This window comes from Orussus abietinus, unplaced genomic scaffold (genome assembly GCF_000612105.2).
Source record: "Orussus abietinus isolate OABI.00-Male unplaced genomic scaffold, Oabi_2.0 scaffold35, whole genome shotgun sequence".
In the NCBI taxonomy this organism is placed as follows: domain Eukaryota; kingdom Metazoa; phylum Arthropoda; class Insecta; order Hymenoptera; family Orussidae; genus Orussus; species Orussus abietinus.
Genome location: NW_019394237.1, coordinates 876381 through 896537, shown reverse-complemented (window position 1 = coordinate 896537; position 20157 = coordinate 876381). Strand labels below are relative to the sequence as shown.

General features: G+C 47.5%; 3 protein-coding genes across 7 annotated transcripts; 2 read left to right on the top strand and 1 right to left on the bottom strand.

Moving 5' to 3' along the window:
* Nucleotides 1-766: 766 nt before the first annotated feature.
* Nucleotides 767-9652, top strand: LOC105695116 (multiple inositol polyphosphate phosphatase 1). 4 transcript variants are annotated; one of them, XM_012416420.2, is made up of 9 exons: nt 767-950; nt 2518-2727; nt 2843-2974; nt 3085-3278; nt 3358-3477; nt 3588-3738; nt 3825-4035; nt 4110-4319; nt 8998-9652. In XM_012416420.2, the coding sequence occupies exons 2-9, from the start codon at nt 2565-2567 to the stop codon at nt 9230-9232; spliced, it is 1416 nt and encodes a 471-aa protein (XP_012271843.1). In that variant the 5' UTR covers nt 767-950; nt 2518-2564; the 3' UTR covers nt 9233-9652. The 4 variants fall into 4 exon arrangements, with proteins under 4 accessions (XP_012271843.1, XP_012271844.1, XP_012271846.1 ...); XM_012416421.2 differs by lacking the exon at nt 767-950 and adding an exon at nt 1839-1969; XM_012416423.2 differs by lacking the exon at nt 767-950 and adding an exon at nt 2099-2165.
* Nucleotides 9653-9836: 184 nt separating this feature from the next.
* Nucleotides 9837-20042, top strand: LOC105695117 (tRNA (cytosine(38)-C(5))-methyltransferase). 2 transcript variants are annotated; one of them, XM_012416426.1, is made up of 3 exons: nt 9837-10039; nt 10175-10233; nt 18430-20042. In XM_012416426.1, exons 1-3 carry the CDS (start codon nt 9985-9987, stop codon nt 18517-18519), a joined length of 204 nt encoding a protein of 67 aa, XP_012271849.1. In that variant the 5' UTR covers nt 9837-9984; the 3' UTR covers nt 18520-20042. The 2 variants fall into 2 exon arrangements, with proteins under 2 accessions (XP_012271849.1, XP_012271848.1); XM_012416425.2 differs by lacking the exon at nt 18430-20042 and having other exon boundaries at nt 10175-11419.
* On the bottom strand, nt 11428-13636 carry LOC105695115 (DNA helicase MCM8). Its single transcript, XM_012416419.1, has 9 exons — nt 13621-13636; nt 13427-13563; nt 13214-13353; nt 12905-13127; nt 12687-12835; nt 12398-12610; nt 12191-12324; nt 11723-12104; nt 11428-11650 (listed from the first exon to the last, which is right to left on the bottom strand). Exons 2-9 carry the CDS (start codon nt 13503-13505, stop codon nt 11453-11455), a joined length of 1518 nt encoding a protein of 505 aa, XP_012271842.1. The 5' UTR covers nt 13506-13563; nt 13621-13636; the 3' UTR covers nt 11428-11452.
* Nucleotides 20043-20157: the final 115 nt, after the last annotated feature.

Below are 20157 nucleotides of genomic sequence, written 5' to 3'. Positions count from 1 at the left end.
TATTTTCAACCGATGTATAAATGTTTATTGGCAAAATGCAAAATACATGTATTTCTTCATTTTTCGTGATCAATCCCATGGCGGAAGTGGAACTTAAGTAGGAATGCTTATTTAATAGATATTAAAAAAAAATTTCGTCTGAAGGGTAGTTCACCCCCTTGAGGTGGTTCCTGGACAATACTATGTTATCACCATCCTCATACAAAATACATTTATGTCAAGTATCATCAAAATCCCTCCGCTGCTTCTCCGAAAATTATTATAAAAATCGAACTTCCGCCAAACTTGGGGGGGTTGTTTCCCCCCTTACATATAAACAATTGCAGATAAAGAAACATAAAAAACATGCGTCTCTCAGATTTTTGTCTTTCCCAATATATATGAAAATCAATAAGATCTGCAGCGGACTTCTTCCTTCCTAGTCGAGGGCATGTCCAGTTTATTAAAATATCGATCCCCGAAAAATTCTTAATCGTCCGACGTTTATTCTTTTTTTTTTCCTTTTTTTTTTCTCCCAAAGACCCGAAGTGGACGCGACGTCGTCGAGGCCACGTCCTAACAGTACCGGGCGAGAAGGTGAATCGGGTTCCAAGGCTCGCACACGTCCACGGGGAATTCGTATGCGTGGTCACGGCCGTGCACGGAGACCGTGCACGAGGTATCTCGGTGTGTGAACCTGAACCTCGCACACAGACAGAGGGTACCGAGAAAAGTAGCGTTATCCACGGCGAGCCGGCGAGCGTTCGCCAGTCCGAGATGTCGAGCGGCCCGACGAGCGGCTCTCCAGGATTCCGAGCGATTCCTAAGTGCCATCGACAAGGAGGGATCTAAAAAAGCATCTATAAAAAAGGTGGAAAAAAAGGGAATTAAAGGCCTGGACCACTCGTCCCTAGGGACCGGGAACAAGAATTCAGAGGGAGATATGTGAGAACCCTGCGACCTGCTCGAAGGTAACCGAGATGATGATTACCAGAATCTCTGTAAATGAATTATCAATCGGGAATACTACATCCCCGGACGCGGATTATCATATTAGAAGGGTGTGAGAGAAAAAAGCAACATTTATCGGGTGTTAATAATTGCAATAACTTTCCTTCAGGTATTAAGGTGAAGTGAAACCCCGCGAGGATCAGTCGACTCGAATAAGACACGCTTTTTTAAGGGTATTGGGTGGAATTGTCCGAAGGTTTGACACGTGGCTAGTGAGTACCTAGGACACTAAGGTGACACTTGTCACTTTGAAAATTTGGATTTTTGGGAAAAAGTTCTTTAGCTTAGCCCGGATCAGAACTAAAGAGGCGTCAAGTTCTGATATTTTGATCGATATCCAATTATTAAAGGCTCTGATATGAAAAACGAAAGTGTCATGACAATTATACGACAGTTCAGGGCACTCTGGTAATCGAGAAACTTGCATTTGAACGGGATAAAGGGCAAAGAAAAATGTCTTATGCGCTTGTATGCTTAAACAATGATAATACGAGGCCTCAGAGAATGAATTTAGTTGACATTTACTTGGATTTCTTTATAATTATTGTACGAATACGACAGGTGGAGTGTGCCATTTAGTACAATACCGAATATAATTCGATACAGCTGTCGATATAAAAACGTAGGCATTTAGAAGCTGTTTTACCGACGTCGATCAAGTTCCTCGACGTGTTTCGCTTCACCTTAATGATCCTCGATTTTGTGTGCACCTGTTATCGCGAGTGTGAGAGAGAAAGAGAGTGATTGCGCGACTATCGTCGTCATCGCCATCACGTGCAAGTGACGTTTGCCTCCTGAGACGTGTTTTGTGAGGGAATTTTCGAAATCCTCCGAGGAAGTCTCCTCAAGCCCGGAGGAGTCCCCCTCCGCGGTTTCTCTCTTTTTCCCTCCGAGGACAGTGGAACGACCGGGCCGAAGGTCTCTTCAAGGCGTGACAAGTAATCTCCAGCTCGGCTGACCCACTTCGTCAAGGGGCCAGGTATTTCGTCACCGACTCGGAGGAGACCTCGTGTCTGAAATCGTCGATTCAGTCGATCCCCCCTCGTTTGTTTCCAACGAAAGAGCATCGGAGAAATTGGCTTATCGAATCCCTCCGGAAATTCCAGGTCGATGGGACGATCCTTGACCCTGACGAGGATGTCGCGACCCTCGGGAGGCGCAACTCCACCCTGACGGTACGTCGTACAGAAATGAAAAATTCGATAGATAGAAAGATTTGACAATTTATTGATTTTAAATCCCAAGGAACTCGAGGATCGTCAGCATCGTCTCTTGGAGTCCAGGGTCGCCTGGACGTCTCCTTCATTTTTTTTTCTCTTTTTTCTTTTTAATGTATATATAATTAAAATCCTGCTTTTCCTGCTCCCGGGGATTATTTTTACGCCTTACGTCAGTCGTCGCGACGTCGCGTAACCGCTCGCGATAGCTCGTGGTACGTTCCCCGTAATCGAGGCACCGGCCTCGAGGATCGCCTCGAAGCCGTCAAGGATCCTCTCCTATTTCCCATTTTCCGTGACAACTGCGCAGGAGAGAGGAGTCGAGTTCCAGCCTATTCTCGGATTCCCCTGGCAGCGATGTATCCCCTGGTGCTCGCGCTGTCATTGATGACAGCCGGGGTGATGGCACGTGACGTCGACTACTGCTTCGCCGAGGAAGAGGACCCCTACCTCTTCATGGGGATGAAGACGGCCTATCACTTCGTCATGAGCGGGAGGACTCGTTACCAGAACATCCCAGGTAAAGGAGCAAGAAAGAATTGAGAAAATGGGCTAATTAATTTCCCGTCGCGCCTCGGGAGAGAAAAAGACAAAAAGAAACGGAGTGACCGAGAAATCTCATACCTTTTTATCAGATTGCGAGCCGATCCAGATATGGATGATAGCGAGGCACGGCACTCGCTATCCTTCGAGTTCAGAGGTGACGAAATTGCAGACCCTACCGAAACTCCGGGACCAGATCGTCTACAGTCACGAGAATCGTGGATGTGGGTAGAAAGAAAAGCTGATAAGATATAATAGACGGATTAATGATAAATTAAAAAGATACTCCGCCAAGACGCGAGACGTACTCTGACATGAACGGGTCCCTGCGCAGTCGGGCACCTGTGCAACCAGGACCTGGAGAACCTGAAGAGATGGCGACTGGACCCGAACGTGAACCTGGGGATGGCGAAACAGCTGACGGCCCAGGGAGAGGAGGACATGCGTCTCCTGGCCAGGAGGCTCCAGAGTAATTTCCCGGAATTACTTCAACCGAATTCCGGGAACATCACGGCAGCCAATTACAAGGCAATTACCGTATGATTGATCGAGGCCGAATCCAGGAGGGATCCGCAAGGACTGTAGTTTTTTTATACCATTTTTCCAGTTCAGGACGACCAGCGAGGACCGCACGAGGGCCAGCATGGAGCTCTTCATGGAGGGCCTCTTCGGCAGCAGAACGGCTCTCCCCCACGAGGAAAACCCTGGGAACGACACCCTGCTGCACGTAAGAGGACTCCGCCTGATTACTCAAAATTAATATTATAAATTATTGCGAGGTTAGTCGCAATCCTTGATTTTAAAAAATGAACAAACAAAGAAATTCACCGTATACAGGCGAACAAGGCGTGCGGCTCGTGGGAGGCCACTAGCGAGAACAACACCATCATCGAAGAGGAGGACACGAAGTTCATGATGACCCCACCCTTCGAGAACCTCGTCCACAACGTCAGCAGACGCCTAGGGTTTCTGCATAACATCTCCACTGGTGAACAAAAAAACGTTTTAGTCCCATGTGACTAAGAATTGTCGAGCAAGTACATGTCTGGTACCAAGTAATTCCGTTTATTTCAGCATCCCTCCTCATCATGTACGACATGTGTCGTTACGAGAAGGCCTGGTCGGTCAGCAACCTGTCGCCCTGGTGCGCAGTCTTCGCCAAAGAGGAGCTGAAGGTCCTGGAATACGAGGAGGACCTCTACAGCTACTACTATTCCGGGTACGGAAGGGAGGTGAACGAAAAACTGGGATGCCCACCGCTCAAGGACATGTTCGACCACTTCCGGTGAGGATCTTCCGGTTCGCTTGAATTCCCCACCTGGAGGTCTAGGGGATGAGTTTCTTTCTCTTTCTTTCCAGAAAATTGGAACGTGGGGATTTCTCGGGCCAGCCCAAAGGCGTCTTCTCGTTCAGCCACAGCACGCCTCTTCAGCTTCTGATGACGACGATGGGCATCGCCAAGGACAGCGAGCCCCTCACGGCGACCAACTACAACGGCATGTCCAAGAGGAAGTGGAGGACCTCCTTCCTGGGCCCCTTCGCCTCGAACATAGTCGCCGTGTTTTACAGGTGAGACAGTTAATCCTCAGCTCCCGTTTCGCAGGTGAATCAGCTGATCGGCGACTCCTTGAAAACAGTGCCAAGGCTGGGTTCCTCTTTCAAAGGGGGGAAAAGAAAAAAGGAAAAGTATTTCACGACTCTCTTCCATTTTCCTCGATGGGCTCTGGTGATACCATCAAGTGCAGAGGAAAGCTTTCAAGCCTCGAGAGTGCTCATCACCTGTAATCAGGATGCCTACTCCATAATTTTCTTAAAAAAAATCATCCCCTCGTGGAAGCGCGAGGTAACGCAAACCCGTAGACGGATAAGGGTTTAAAAGGAGCCCGAGGGAACAGGAGAGTCCTGGGACGGGGAATTTCTCCCGGGAATATCCAACTTCGAGAGGAGAGGAGGGATCCTCGAAATGAAAGGGTTGATCCTGACGCTGATCGTCATGGGAGCTCGATATGAATTTTCGGGGGCCGAGAACATGGAGGGAGATGAGCCCAGGTGGTTGAGGGACCTCCTGAGCAGCATCCCGCAGGATAATCACACCTACCAGGTGATCATCATGATCGACAACCGGGAAATAAGGCACACGATGGGCAAGAGGATCGACCAGATATCCAAGCGGCTCATCAGGGCGACCCCAGGACTGTGCATCAATCTGGAGTACGGGAACAATCTTCAGGTAGGTCTTCCAGGTGTCCTTGCCTATAAAATAAATATTTCAAAAAATTGCATCGGTCCTTTAGAACCTAAAGAAGTGATATCCCACAGGACCTGCACGCCCTCCGCCTGCCGTCCATGCAGGACGCGATTTCTACGAGCTACTTCGTGATCCTGCACGCCTCGAAGAGTCCGGCAACGTCTTTAGATCCTGCAGCCTTGGTGGACGTGATGGACACCTTGACCATGGGTTGCTCGCGACCTCGCACCCTGTTGGTCCTCCTGTCGACCACAAAAGTGGGAAACCTGTCGAGCTTCTTCCAGTTCATGTGGAGCAAGTCCTTCCTGGATCTGTCGGTGCTCGAGCTGACGGACCTCTCGGAACCCGGGGACAAGTTCGGCCTGTATCCCCCAAAAAGCGTGGCGACGGTGCACCGGTACAACCCCTTCTCCAAGCTCTACACCCAGGAGGCGTACCCCTCGGGGACGATGGTTTGGTTCCGGGACAAGCTGAGCAACATGCAGGGCCATCTCCTCAGGGTCGAGATGACGAACCGGCAACCGTACAGCCTGATCACGAGGAACGGTTCTGGACACGCCCTGAAAGTCAGTGGACTGGACGGCGAGATGCTGAAGGTGTTGGCCAAGAAACTGAATTTCACCTTCCGGGTGGAACCACGACTTAATGACAGATACAGCGTGATGTTCACCAACGGGAGTCTAGGCGAGCTGTACCTGAGTCTGGAATCGGGGAAGATCGACATGATAGCCAGCAGCATCTTCCTGGTGAAGAACTCGGCTATGGTGAGCGTTAAGTACAGCCGGCCGACGCGGTTCCTCAGGTACTGTCCGCTGGTCCCGATCCTGAGGGAGAGCAGGATGGCATCCAGGAGCCTGGTACAGGTGGTGGCGATCACGGCGATCCTGGTCGTCCTGGTCAGGCTGGGTCTGAGACTGATAGGCTTCCGCAAATCCCGGCTGACCTACCTCAACGTCTTCAGGTTTCTCCTGGGCACGACCATGAGCTGCACCCCGCACAGCCGCGCCGAGAGGATCGTCTTCTTCTGCATCTTCGTGGGCTCCCTCCGATACTCGACGAGCTTCTACGCCGACCTGACGAACCTGGTCCTCTTCAACGACGACGAGGTCTCTTTCCGGACCTTCGAAGACCTAGAGCGTTCGGGCCTGGTGCCGATCGTGCACCCTGGGCTCCACGACATCACCTTCGGCGAGAGCAACGACACCCTGGCGAAGCTTGGGAAAAGGGCCCAGGTGTGGAACGACCTGGACAGGTGTCTCGATAACGCGGTCAGGTTCAAGAACGTGACCTGCTTAGTGGAGAACACGGTCGGCTGGTTCGAGGCCTCCCGTTTCATGGAGAACGGCAAGCCGCTCCTCAGGGTCGTGCGACCTTGCTTCTGGAATTCCCCCAGGGTCGTCTCCTTCCCGAAGGACACACCCTATGCGGACAGGTTCGGCCTGCTCATCTCTCATGTCGTGCAGGCCGGCTTCGAGGTGAAGTGGATCAACGAGTTCCGGAACAAGTTCAGCAAGAAAACCATCCGCGACACCCTGAGCAACTCCGACACCATCAGCGACAGCAATCTCCTCGTGCTCCTCTTCATAGGCTACACCCTTTCCTTCGTCGTCCTGATCGGTGAGCTCATAGTCTATCACATGAGGAAGAGTTAATAGAGAAACTACCAATCGATGGGTCTTCAGGGTCGAGTCAAGTAATTTCTGTTTGCCAAGAGGTGCCACAATTCCTTTAATCGTCCTCGGAACTAATACCGCCTGAGTGGCTCAGGGTGATCGATATCGATCAGGCTAATTAGTCGTGAACGGTTGTTGAAGAGCGTGGAGGACCTGGCGAGGGACATCGGGTTGGCACCTTCGCTGGATCAAGTTCAAGGAAGCGATTCCTTAAGAAAGTCGAGACCTAGGTAAGGTCTTCGGGATGAAGATCCTGAGGGAATTGATCCTTTTGCTCGTGGTCCTTGGCGGAACTCGCGGAGAGGATGGCCTCCTCCACCTCGAGGACTTATCGGATGTCCTGAAGAGCCTCGCAGAGCAGACGGAGTCCTATCAGTCGGTCCTTCTATCGGGGCCGGAAATGAAAGAAGGGACGCTGTCCCACGAACAGGATGAAGTGGTCCATCAGATCCTGAAGACCATCCCGACGATCTCGCTGAGCCTGGCAGACGAGGTCGCGGTCGGTTCCCTGGAGAACAAGAAACTCCCCTCTCTGCAGGATTCGAGATCGACGACGCTCTTCGTAATCGTCCACGCGTCTTCGAGTTCGAGTATTCCCACAGATCCAAGGAACCTCTCGGAGACCCTGGTTCGCCTCTCCGGGGGAAGGACTCGACCCTTGCTCCTGCTGATCTTGCTCTCCCCGTCCGGAGGCAGCGACTTCGAAGCGTTCCTCTCTTTCATGTGGTCCGAAAAATTCCTGGACTGCACCATCCTCGAGCTGATCGTCCAGCCTCCCGGGGAAGCCTCTAAGGATCCTCTGGAAGTGGAGAGAAAATTACTAAACGCGACTATCCACCGATTGAACCCCTTCTTCGGGGTCTACTCGAAGGAGAGGTACTCGAAGGGCACGATCTGGTTCCCGGACAAGCTGGAGAACATGAACGGCTACCCGATCAGGATCGGCTTGATCCACCATCCTCCCTTCATGATCGTCACGAGGAACGCGACGGGACACCCACAGTCCATCGGAGGGATCGACGGGATGATCTTCCACTCCCTGACGAGGCAGATGAACTTCACAGCGGATGTCTTGCCTCGCTTCGAGGAGACCTACGGGTTCACCATGAACAACGGGACCGCGGTGGGCATGTACGGGGACCTGCAGCAGGGGAAGATAGAGATCGTCATGAACACGGGTTTCCTCTTCGGGGGTGCTCTATACTTCACCGTCCAGCGAAGCAGACCGATCAGATCGGAGAGATGCTGCGCGGTGGTCCCGGTCCTCCCGAAGAAGGCGGTCATCGTGGCCTCGAACTTCTTCTCGGCGATCCTGCTGACGATGATGGCGATCCTGCTGCTCTGGGCCTGGTCGGCGGTCTTCAGGTTCAACCCTTCCATCTGGCACCCGCTGAACATCGTCTGCACCCTGTTCTCCATCTCCGTGCCCAGGCAGCCGACCAAGGCGGCCGAGAGGCTCGTCTTCTGGATGGTCGTCATGGTCTCCATGAAGTACTCCTCGAACATGTACGCCGAGCTGACGAACATCATGCTCCTGAGCGACGCCGAGGTCGAGTTCAACACCCTGAAGGACCTCGACGAGGCCGGGCTGGTTCCTCTCCTTCATCCGAACCTCTTCAACAGGACCTTCATGTACAGCGACGGCGCGCTCTACAACCTGAAGCTGAAGACGAAGCCCTTCATCAACACGAAGATCTGTCCGGACCACGTGTTGAAGTATAAAAACGCGACCTGCCTGCTGGAGGAGACCGTCGCCAGGGTCGTGGCCCACGTCAAGAAGGAGGGCAACAGAAGAGGCCTGAAGATCATGAAAACCTGCTTCTGGGCGGCCTCGAAGGCCTTCACCCTGCAGAAGGGCACCCCCTATATCCTCAAGATCAACCGCATCATCTCCTACATAGTTCAATCGGGGCTCGAGGACAAGTGGTTCAAGGATTACCTGAGCACCCTCTCTGCCCAGACCGAGGCCCAGAAGAGCGCCGCCATGAGCGAGGAGTTCAAGCCGGTCGACCTGAAGGGACATCTCTTCAACGTCGTGGTTGTTGGATATCTGGTCTCAACCTCGGTCTTCATCGGCGAGATTTTGCTCGCAAAAGTCTACTCCAAGAAGAAGTTCGCCGATGTCTTCACCAGGATGAAGAAGAGACGCTGAAGAACAGACCCTGAAGACTCCGAATTTCTCTCCGTTTCTATTTAATTTACCCTGCACCGCGTACCTGGAAGAAGGTTCCTCAGGATTCCCCACCTTTGTTTCCATGTTAAAATAATTTTTTATTTATTTATTTTTTTTCATTACGATTAATTCTTCCCAATATTCGACTTCCAGGTGCAAGAATCCGGAGTATCCGAACAAGGTCATCTTCTACCAGCAGGAGTCGCCGATCCTCTTCGAGGGCTGCAACGTCGGCCTATGCGACTGGGAGTATCTGAAGAATAAATACAACAAAGCAGTGTCGGAGTGCGATCTGAATTTCTGCTGGGACCGAAGTGGAGCCTCGTCGAATTTCCGAATCGATTTGACCCACCTTCTCCTACTTCTGGTGATTTTCGTGTGCTATTGAAGTCCTGTCAGGAAGACGCTCGAATGATCTTCAAGTCCTCGTAATGATATTATTTAATTAATAAATAAACGCCGACCAGGGTGTTTCGTATCAGTCTCCGTCCGGGACAAAATGGCGGCCTCCTAAACACCTAATAAAGAACATAGTGAGAAACGCATTATAGAAGTAGTGACGAGTGTCATATGTTAAGTCAAACGATGCAGCTATAATAGAATAACGCGCAAGATGTTGCCTAAACAGGATTGCTGAGAATCCTTGAATTTGCCAATTTTATATTAATTTTTGTATTAATCATTTCACGTCCCCGAGGTGGCCGCACCAGGGCACGTTTCATGTATGTACCGCCGAGATTCTTCGGAATATTATAGACATAATATTATAAAATGAAAATATAAGAAAATATAAATGATATTATAGACATAAAGTCTTTATGTATTGATCTGTATCTTATCCTTTAATCGTTCCCCCTTTTCCGAATTCCTTTTTTAAGAGACCCTGGGTACTCGGCGGTATCGGACGGCTTCGCCCAATCAGAGGGCTCCGCCCGATGGAACGGATCCATCGGAAAGAACCAATAGAATACGCCGGGCATTTTGGACAATGGGTGTGTGCATTCTCGGTTCATTCAGGCAATGTAACCTTTAATTTTATTTCGTAAAGATTTAACGTACGTCTCAAATTAACTTAATCGCGTAAAGCATATCGAGTTTTGATACTTTTAAACACATCGGGTTATCTAAGTAGCGGACAAAATGCGAGTACTGGAGCTGTACAGCGGAATCGGCGGCATGCATTACGCTTTTCAAGGTTAGGAATCTTCCAATATAATTGAATACTATTCTGTACTTTTTGGACAGTTTTTTTTTTTATTGAAAGCAGCAATTTAAAGGAATTCTAAGGATTGAATTATGTACTGATCATAAATGATTACTATTATTTCAGAAAGTGGAGCGAAAGGAACTATCGTTGCCTCGGTTGACATCAATCCTGTGTCGAATGAAGTATATAGATTTAATTTTCCACACACATTGAATTTAAATAGAAATATACAGTCGTTCGATGTGAAAGAAATAGAAAGCATGAATATCGATTGCTTTCTCATGAGTCCTCCTTGTCAACCCTTTACGAGAGTCGGTTTAAAGAAAGATATCTCCGACAACAGATCATCTTCTTTCCAGCATGTTCTGAAACTCATTCCAGAAATTAAAAGTTTAAAGTACATTTTAGTGGAGAATGTAAAGGGATTTGAGAAATCACAAATGAGAAAGCAATTGATTTCTTGTATAGAAAGCTCGGGATTTAATTACAAGGAATTTATACTTAGTCCGTGCCAGTTTGGTATTCCAAACACACGACATCGATATTACATGATCGCTAAAAGACAAAACATGAAATTCTGCTTTGATAACTCTACTTTAGTTGAGTCACTACCAGAAAAATTTATACGATTATTACCAAAAAGTGTACATGCGTCGTTAGCTGTTGAAGATAATTTCGCAAATCCTATAAATGGTAGAAAGTGTTATAGTCTTTATCGAATCTTGGAAAATGAACCAAGCACGGAGCATTCCTTGCCACTAGAGGTTTTGGAAAAAAGAATTCAAGTTCTCGATATACGTACAGGAAATACAAATGGGTCCTGTTGTTTCACAAAAGCGTACGGTCGATATTTAGAAGGAACTGGTTCGGTTTACTGTCCTTTATCAACTGAAGTTATAACGGACAAGCTTGCGTGTCTGGAAACTTATAAGAATGACATGAAACAGAGTTCTAAACTTCTAATGGAACTTAATTTACGATACTTCACCCCCACTGAAGTGGCAAGGCTTATGTGTTTTCCGCAAGAATTTCATTTTCCTCAACATATAACGGTTAAGCAAAAATATCGATTGTTAGGGAATTCAATAAATGTTCATGTTGTGAGTCAATTGATCTTTTTGCTAAACTATGAAGCTAGTACTACATAGGTTCTGAATTGTTACCGAAATTTCAACCACAATGTTACTTGATAATATTTTATATACGAATAATCATACCTTAATTTTTTAATTTAAAAACATTTTAGCAGTTCTGTAAGAACGCTAATTACTTCATTCTCTAGGTAATAAAGCTATCGGGAATCGCCATTACATAATTACAACACAAGTGGAGGGAATCACCATATTTATTTATAATACAAAACATTAGAACTTTTTTTTGGAATTGAAACATTGTCAATGTTTAATTTGAAATTAATTTATAGGATTTTGAACCAAGTTTAAGGAGAAATCCTTCATGATTCAGTTTCTCAATAAGTTCAAACATATTGTTAATTTGTAGGTTACCATTTCTTCCTATATTGTACAACTCATCTTTAGTAAAATCATTTTTTTGCTTCCGAGCCGCTTCATTTGTTAATAACGTAAGAAATCGTTTCGCCTGGAATAGAAAAATGCTTTAGGTAGCTCCACTTTTTTACGATCGGAAGAATTAAAGGTTGAAAATACTTACTTTATTTTGTGTTAATTTCCCAAGGTTGGATTGTGGATGAATCGCATTAGGAAAAGTGTGAAAGACAAATTGCTCGTCTGAAGCATATTTCATGACTTCAAGGGCATCGAAAACATCTCTTAGAGTAGTTTTACTTCGGAGTTCCAGCTTTGCTCTAGCTTTAGTCAATTCAACTAAGGTCAAAAGTTGATTATCTATAAATGACACTTCTGACGTTGGATGATTTCGGTATTCTTCATTGAGCTCCAAATAGAATTTGTTAATAACATCGTTGACTGTTTCTGGTATTTTTGGCACAATATATTGTTGAGCATAAGCTACATATTTACGAAACAATTCTTGAGGCAAATGGTCAAGCAGTTCCCTGGCAGATAGTCTTTCCCTAATTAAATATAATTTTCAACATATATATAATTATTACCGTCTAAAAACAATTATTTGAATAAAACCCAAGAAGAGATTTCTAACCTTAACGAATTATGCGATTCGCAATTATTTTTGGAAGTTGTCGAACTTGAGGAACTGCAAATTGACCTTTTTTTCGATTTTTGACTACACTGGCGTAAACTCATTACGTACTCAAAGAATCTTCCATCGTCTTCCTGTTTTAAATATGAAAAAATTCCAGAAAACTTTCTAGTAAACGAGTGGAATAAAAAGATTGATAATCAATACCTCGTCTGAACGATCGGTTAGTATTAGTACCAAATTGAATGCTGATAAAAGTCTTTTATGAGTACTCAAATTTTCCTGCAGAGTTTTCGATCTGTCATAATAACCATTATTTGGAGTAATAGTCGCCAGTATAGTAGTCCTTGCAGGTACAAATATTTTTCTTTCAGGCTTAACGACATTAACATGTTGCCTTCTCATAACCTGCAGAAGTACCTATTACAGAATCATAAATTGACGTTGTATTTCCAGAATTTGTTGAGTTTATCGTTGTTTTACAATTCATAAGCACCTGTTGTTGATTTGCAATCTTATCAAATTCATTGATACAGCAAAATCCATCATTTGCAAGTACCAATGCCCCTGTTTCATAATTTGAATCGTTCTTTGCGTCAAATCCCAATTGGAGCGATGGATAAGATTTCTCATCGACATAGCAAGCTGAAGGTTTTATTCAATTAATTTCTATTTTTACAAAGGTTTATTCTTGAAAGAATTATGTTTATGTACTTTTAGGTGCTATGTTTACACACGCTTGCAGTAGTTGCGATTTCCCACAACCAGGATCGCCTACTAGCAATATATGAATATTACTATTGCATAAATTAGCATTTTTTACTTGCTTTGCAAACAGGCTTAAAATCAGTGCAGCTTTAACCATTACATGGCCATGAAGATTAGGGCACAACGAATGAACTAATAGTGCAAAAATATTCGGGTGATCGAAAATGGACTGCAGTAGACATGAAATAAATAAATCTGATGATTGATCGGTAACATAAATAACGAATCTTATAGAAAGTGAGATTATTATCTCACATTTATATATACATAGTCCTGTTGATGAAACTGAATGCCCATAATTATATGATTAGCTGGACCTGCTTCGACTGCACCGATACCTGTCGGTATACATTTATCCGTCGTGTCAATTGCTTCACTAATTCGTTTTTTATTAACTGAAATGTGAATAACCATTAATTATTCAATTCCCCTTTAGATATATAAGCCAAATATCTAATTAATCTCTACTCAGTCTCTCCAAAATAGCTTTCCTCCTCTTCTCGCCTTGGATCCGTCGTCCACCTTCCGTCTCATCGGAATCGCTCATTTTAACAACAAGAATTATTCAGATTCCAAATAAAATCAATCAATACGCGCCCAGAACCCTAAAACATATTTTTTTAAATATTAATATTTACTCGTTGCGTCATCGTTCCTCTTACCTACGGGACTTTGACGCCCTCTGTGTCGCCATCTTGCGAGGTCGAGTCTCACTAGATCCATAAAATCTACGAACGGTATAAATTCATCAGCAATCGTCGCATCGGTACTTAGTGCATATATCCACCGGGAATATTGGTTATGTTATGTTAGCTATCATTTATCGGGAGAGGATACGTTCCAACTCCGACGATAAAGTTATAATCAGTGGTTTGACTAACATCGCCCCCTGGCGGCCATCTTGGCCAGTTTGAAAGGTGAGCGGGCTCGCGGCGTATCGCAATAACACGGCCGTAACGCGAGTGCAATAATTCGAAAGGGACGCAATTCCCGCCGGGGGGAGGGGGGGAGGGGGGGCTCACCCTTCTGGCAATTACCATCGGCTTACGGCCGCGGAATTCGAGCGTTAGGAGCGCGACCTATCGGGAGACGAGGCAAGGCGGGAGAGCGCGAGGTTATCCCGCCGTGAGAATGCGAGGTACCATTCGGTACCACTCGCGGTGACGTCAATTAGCTCGTTTCTTTCCTTTTCTCGGCATCCCGTCGCAGAAGCGGTAGGCCGAGGATCGCGCCGTAAGACATATACGTATACCTTGGACGGGGCCCGGTTCTTTTTATTTTTCCGAGTATCTTTAGAATCCAGAGAGAGAGAGAGAGAGACTTTCCTCCTGCGTATTACCTGAGGTTCGTTTTCATGGCTACGGGAGAGGACAGGGACGCGCAATTTCGGTACGCCCGAGTGTCTCGTAAAAGATATTCGAGCAGGACATATTAGGTCACGTGACGCCCTCCCATTGGCCGGGCGGAAGCCCGCGAGTCCGCCATCTTGGATTCACCTAACTGTACAGTTTCCTACGTTCGTCGAAACTTTCCCTATACGCCGATTTGACGACGTCGGTGATTTATTTCATTCCTGTTTTCCCGCGGAACATTCGGAGCGTCGAGATATTAAGCCCGATATATTCGTCTCGGTGCAGTACCAAGGCCGTTGATGCGATTAAATATGACCGTAGGTTTACCAATCTTCTCGAAAGTGTCGTTAATTAGGTAGGGGGACGCTTCGTCATTATTGAGGAACGTTTCCGCAAGATGGCGTCGCTTTCCTAAGTCACGATCGGAGCCGAACCCGGCCGTTCCCTGGTAACCTTTTAACAGGGTTAGGTAATTTCACGATTTTCGAGGTTTTTCACTTATATTACGACGAAGGAAACGTAGAAAACCAGTAGAGAAAACGTATCAAATATGGTGGACAAGAGAGACGTAGGGTATGCGGTATCCGGTAGGTTATAAACATCCATCTTGTCCGTTTGTATCATCCCATAATTTACTTTTTGGTCCTCCACCTTCATATACATTTTGATACAAACATTGCCTACGAATCTTTCGATTTCAAATAGCCGTTATCAGCCGTTATAAAGAAACGTCAAACGTAATCCCCTTAATAGCCAATGAGAATCTCTCTTAGAGGTTAATGGGTGGACTCTCATTGGCTATTGACGATATTGCGCATGCGCTTTGAACGTTTCGTTTGGGGTTATATACTTCCTGCCTGCGTAAAAAACTAGGGACGTATTATACGTTGTAATATACGGATAGAAAAGCACGTATATTACTTGACGCTTTATAGTTAATCTAGCCTGGCCTTTGAGAGGAAAATGTATAACCAGATTGGGTGCAAGGAGGACTCCTGGATACAGTTATGCCATGGAATCGTGAGGGAAAAGGCTATCGGGCCCCGGATTCCGAGGAAGAGGCCTCCGTAAGAGGCTCTTTGTTGCCGGCTAATTCAAGACGGCGGAGGAGGACCCGCCGGACGGACAATTAGAAGATGGCTGCGCTAACGGGCGCGATACGCGCTTATCATCGGTCGGACGCGTTCCGAGCTGGCCCTCTTTTTATCGTCCAGTCGGATTCGGAAGGTCGTTTTCAATTTCTAGAATTAATTCCGCTCCTTTGTCGATTCTCTGTGGCGCGGAGATGCGACATTTGCGCAGTCTCGCGTGCCGATTAGGCAACGGCGCCTCTCGAGGGCTCGCGAAGTTTCCGGAGATCGGTCCCCCCGTCCGCCGAGTGCGCTCTCTATGTGTTGCGCGTAACTCGTGACCTTGTGGCATTTGGTACCTGGCCGTGCCAGGCGGCGCGCGCCGCGCACACCGTCGCGCGCACGTCGGTATGGGCTCGCGAGCGCGCACACCGAGCCGCCGGCCCACCGGCCGAGGTGGCTCCCTCCCTCTCTCTCGCTCCCTCGGTCGGCCGCCTCGGTGCCTCTCGCTCGCTCGCCCGGTCACCCGCATCGCCGCCTCTCTCTCGATCTCCCGGCCCGGCCGGCGGTGCCTCTCTCTCGCTCCCCCCACCCTTCCACCATACCCGCCGACCGTTCAGCGCTCGACGTTCGAAACGGTTCGAGCGTTCGAACGTTTTAGACAATTTCACGGGAGATTCGCCGTAAGGGGGCGCGAAGGAGTCCCCGCGAGGCGAATCGGCGGATTCTCACGACTCCCAAAGGTAGAATGGAGAGAATGAAAAAAAAAAAAGATAAACGGTAGTTCATCTCGTAGGAGTATGCATCGCTGTAAGGAAATCCACAATGAACGTACGTCTGAAAAAACTAAAGGGTATCATTTCCCAAGGAAATAACTGTTCCTTGCGATTATACGTGGCTTAAGATAGGGTGTTTATTTCTTTCGGTTGATCGATCCTTCTTTTAAAGGCGGGTAGAGACGATCGGTCGCAAGATGCAATTCGGAACCTTTGCGGACGCACCCCCTCGCGCGGCGCCCCTCTTCTCGTCTCCTCGCCTTTCGATATCGACGGTGGATTATATTATTTTCTCGGCGGCGCATTATTAACCCGCGGCAAATGTCAGGCCGCGGCGACCTTTTCCATTGTCCGGGACGGAGGAGTCACGAGGATGCACCACTGCTGCGAAAACACGAAGCGAGTCCTGGGTTTTCGGGCTGGGACCGCTACCGAAGCGCCGCCATCTTGGATATACGAGAAACCCTCCGAATTTTAATTTCCCTCTTGTCTCGCTTTCAGATGTCCCCCGGAGGAGGCGGTTCCTCGATTACTTCGTCGCCGGGGAGGGGAAATCACGAAACTCGGTAGAGCTTCGAGCCAAATACATTTTTGAGCGAGATTCAAGGGGATGTGGAAGCGGCGTCCGAAAGCTCAATCTTTCGTGAAACTTTTCATAGAACTGGCTGTCTCAAATCGTTTAATACTTTAAAGCGTGAATACGAAGACCCTAAGGTAGGTCCTGAAACTCGGGAAATTTCATTTTTTTATTAACTATTTTTAAAATACCCATAAAGAAATTTGAAAAGAATTGAAATTTCATGGGTTTCAGGACCCTCCTTGTAGTCCCCCTGTTCACGGTGTGAAGTTTCAAGCTATTCGGTAAATCCAGTTGGGAGAAATGTTTTATAAAGGAAACCTCTTCGACGCCACTTTCACGTCACCTTAATATGCGGTGGAAACCATGGGAGGAGGTGCAACGATACGCCGTAAAGGACCGGCTATCGTTCTCTTTCACCCCGTCGAAGCGGTTGTGTCAACCTCGACTAATCGAGAGGTTTTTCGAGGCACCTTCTGCGCAGTCTAACCGCGCGGAGAAAACGCCGAGATATGCCGCCGCTAGGAGCCACTTCCTTCGGGTTTCTTCGTCGTCACAATGGAGGCTTGCCGTAACCACCGTGGATCTCACGCCGGCACGTCGTAATCCGCTCGAGGTTTTTCCTTTTCTTTCCTCCATTTTTTTCCTCTCTCTCTCTCTCTCCCTCTGTTTCGTCAAGTTTCTTCTCTACTTTCCATCGGCCACGGATGATATAAGCTTAACGGAGTCCGTAAATCGAATCGAGCTGCCCCAGCGCTCCAACTCCGGCCGATAGATCCTCCAGGAGTTGGAACGCTTTTTATACATTTTTTACCGAGCATTTTTTACGTTTTACATGTTTCTCCGCCGGTACGAATAAGAACTGAGAGGACGAGGCTTGAAGGTGTTACGGTCTCGGGTTAAGGGGAAGTGAAACATGTAGAGGAACTCGATCGACGTTGGTAATGAGGATTTACCTAAATACCTACGTTGCCGACGTTGGTTTTTATATCGACAGCTGGGTCGAATTTTATTGGGCATTGTACTAAATGGCATACTCCACTTGTTGTTTTCGTACAAGAATTATTAAGAAATCGATGTAAAATCTCCAGAAATCCCCTGGATTCATGCTTTTCGAGACCCTAAGTGACTGCAGAGGGACCCCCTGCGCCATCTGTGATTTCCGTGTCAACTAAATTTTCACTCCGAGACCTCGTATTACCGTCGTTTTGGCATAGATGCGGATAAGACACTTTTTTTGGCTTTTATCCCGTTGAATTGCGAGTTTCTCGATTACCAGAGTGTCCCAAATTGTCGTACAATTGTCCTGACACTTTCGTTTCTCATTTCAGAGCCTTCAATAATTGGATATCGATCGAAATATAAGACCTCTTTAGTTCTGATCTGGGTTAAGTTAATACTTGTTGTTTTAATCCTAATTTCGAATGTGTCAGGACAATTCATTGACGATCACGAGTCGTGTGTCAACGTTTCGGACAGTTGGGTCCATTATTCTTAAAAAAAAAGTATTTTATTCGAATCGACTGATTCGAGGGGGGTTTCACTTCACCTTAATGTTTCAAATTATTCGGTGCATCCAGCTTGGCGAAATGTTTTATAAATACTTTCACTGCTCGATGTACATTTGACGCTTTCGTAACGCCTTAAGGGTAATCGGAAGTAATCGTTTCATTTTTTTTTTTCTTTTTGTCGAAAGGAGGTGACGTCGGAAAGCATGACGAAGAGGACGAAGCAGGACGAAGAGGACGAAGAGGATGAAGCAGGACGAGGAGGACGAAGAGGATGAAGAGGACACGCATGAAGGGAGATGACTTCGGGAAGCATGACGAAGAGGACGAAGCAGCACGAAGAGGACGAAACAGGACGAAGGGGACGAAGAGGGCACGCATGTACGGGAGGAAACGAAAAGGAAATTCGCCGAGCGCAGTACGGAGGACAAACGACCGGCTGTGCAGTCGGCAGGAGCGGCGAACGCGTGAAAGTTTCTCGGGGAATCGCGGAGGTCCCGCCGTTAGAGGAACGTTAGGTCGTTCCCCGCGAATTCACCCGAGTTCCCAGATCCGCGTAAATGTAGCACGCCGTAGACCGGAGCCACTTGTCCGTAACCAGTTGGAAGGAGAGCGCTCTCCTACGTCCGCGATTAAAATCCGCGCGGCGTTTCGGAAGGGGTTTTTTCCTCGCTAATTAAGTAATTTATGTATTAAGAGAGAGACGAGAGCCGATATGCCGACTCCTTTCGGCGAGGAACCGGCCTCCAAGATGGCCGCCAATCGTCGGTAACAGTCGAGAGGAGAGCGCCTCCGCTCCCGGCCTCTCTCGTAGAAGAGGATGACACGGATCCTCTCTAGGAGGATGCATGAATAATTGCAGGAGCGTTGCAACATCCTCCTTGTAGACTGGTTTTGCCATTCCTCGAGCTAACTCTGGCTACGGGGACGAACGTAACCGGCGACGCGGACACGTGTTCCGTTGGTCGGCGTCCGCCATGGAAAATTCTCAGCTCGGTGGACTCGTCTCCTCTTCTGCGTAGGCATCTCCAACGCGGACGCTTTTCCTCAGAGTCTCGACGTCGCGACGCCCTCGCCTGGAACACCCATCCGATTCCTGGTGGGCTGGAAAAATGGACGTAACCGGGGGCGACCTTGGACTCGACAAATAACCCGGAACGTCCGCGCGATCCCTCGTTAATTGTCGACGTCGTGGGAATTGCGTAACGACGCTCGTTTTCCTATCCTTTTTTTTCTCTTTTTTTCATTTTCCTTCTCTCTCTCCTTTCGAAACGGCCGACACGGGGGCGGGAATGGGACCTCCTCCCATCCTCGTTCCGCGCTCCTCTTCCGGAAGGCGGACTCCTCCGAAGGCTGAAATTACGCGCTTTCCTGCAGTTCAGGTTAAGTAACGCGTCGTGTCATTGCGAAGGTTAACGAGCTGAGGAAGGAAGCCGCTTTCCAGGTCTACCGATTTGCATGGCGAGTCTTTCGGGTTAGGTTTCGGCGAGGCGTCGATTATATTTACTGGGAGGGATTTCGAACGAAACGGGGACCTCGCGCGAGGATGTCCTGGAATTAGACGTGGAGGCCCGTTTTCGCCATTGCGGGGTCTTAGAGCGGAACGGCGTCATCGAATTAACGGAACGCCTCATTACGAAGGTCGGTGGGCAGGTGAGGCGCCAAGAATTCGTCGAGAAACCGTTAATGAGGTATTCCTTGTACGCGTCTCGAAGAGCCCTAATGCGAGAAATTATAATTATTAAGGTGAAGTGAAACCCCCTTCTAATCAGTCGATTCGAATACAACACCTTTTTTTAAGGGTATTAGACCAAACTGTCCGAAACTTTGACATGTCACTTCTGATCATCTAAGAATTGTCCTGACACATTCAAAATTTGGATTTTTTAAAAAAAATTTTTAACTCTGTCCAAACC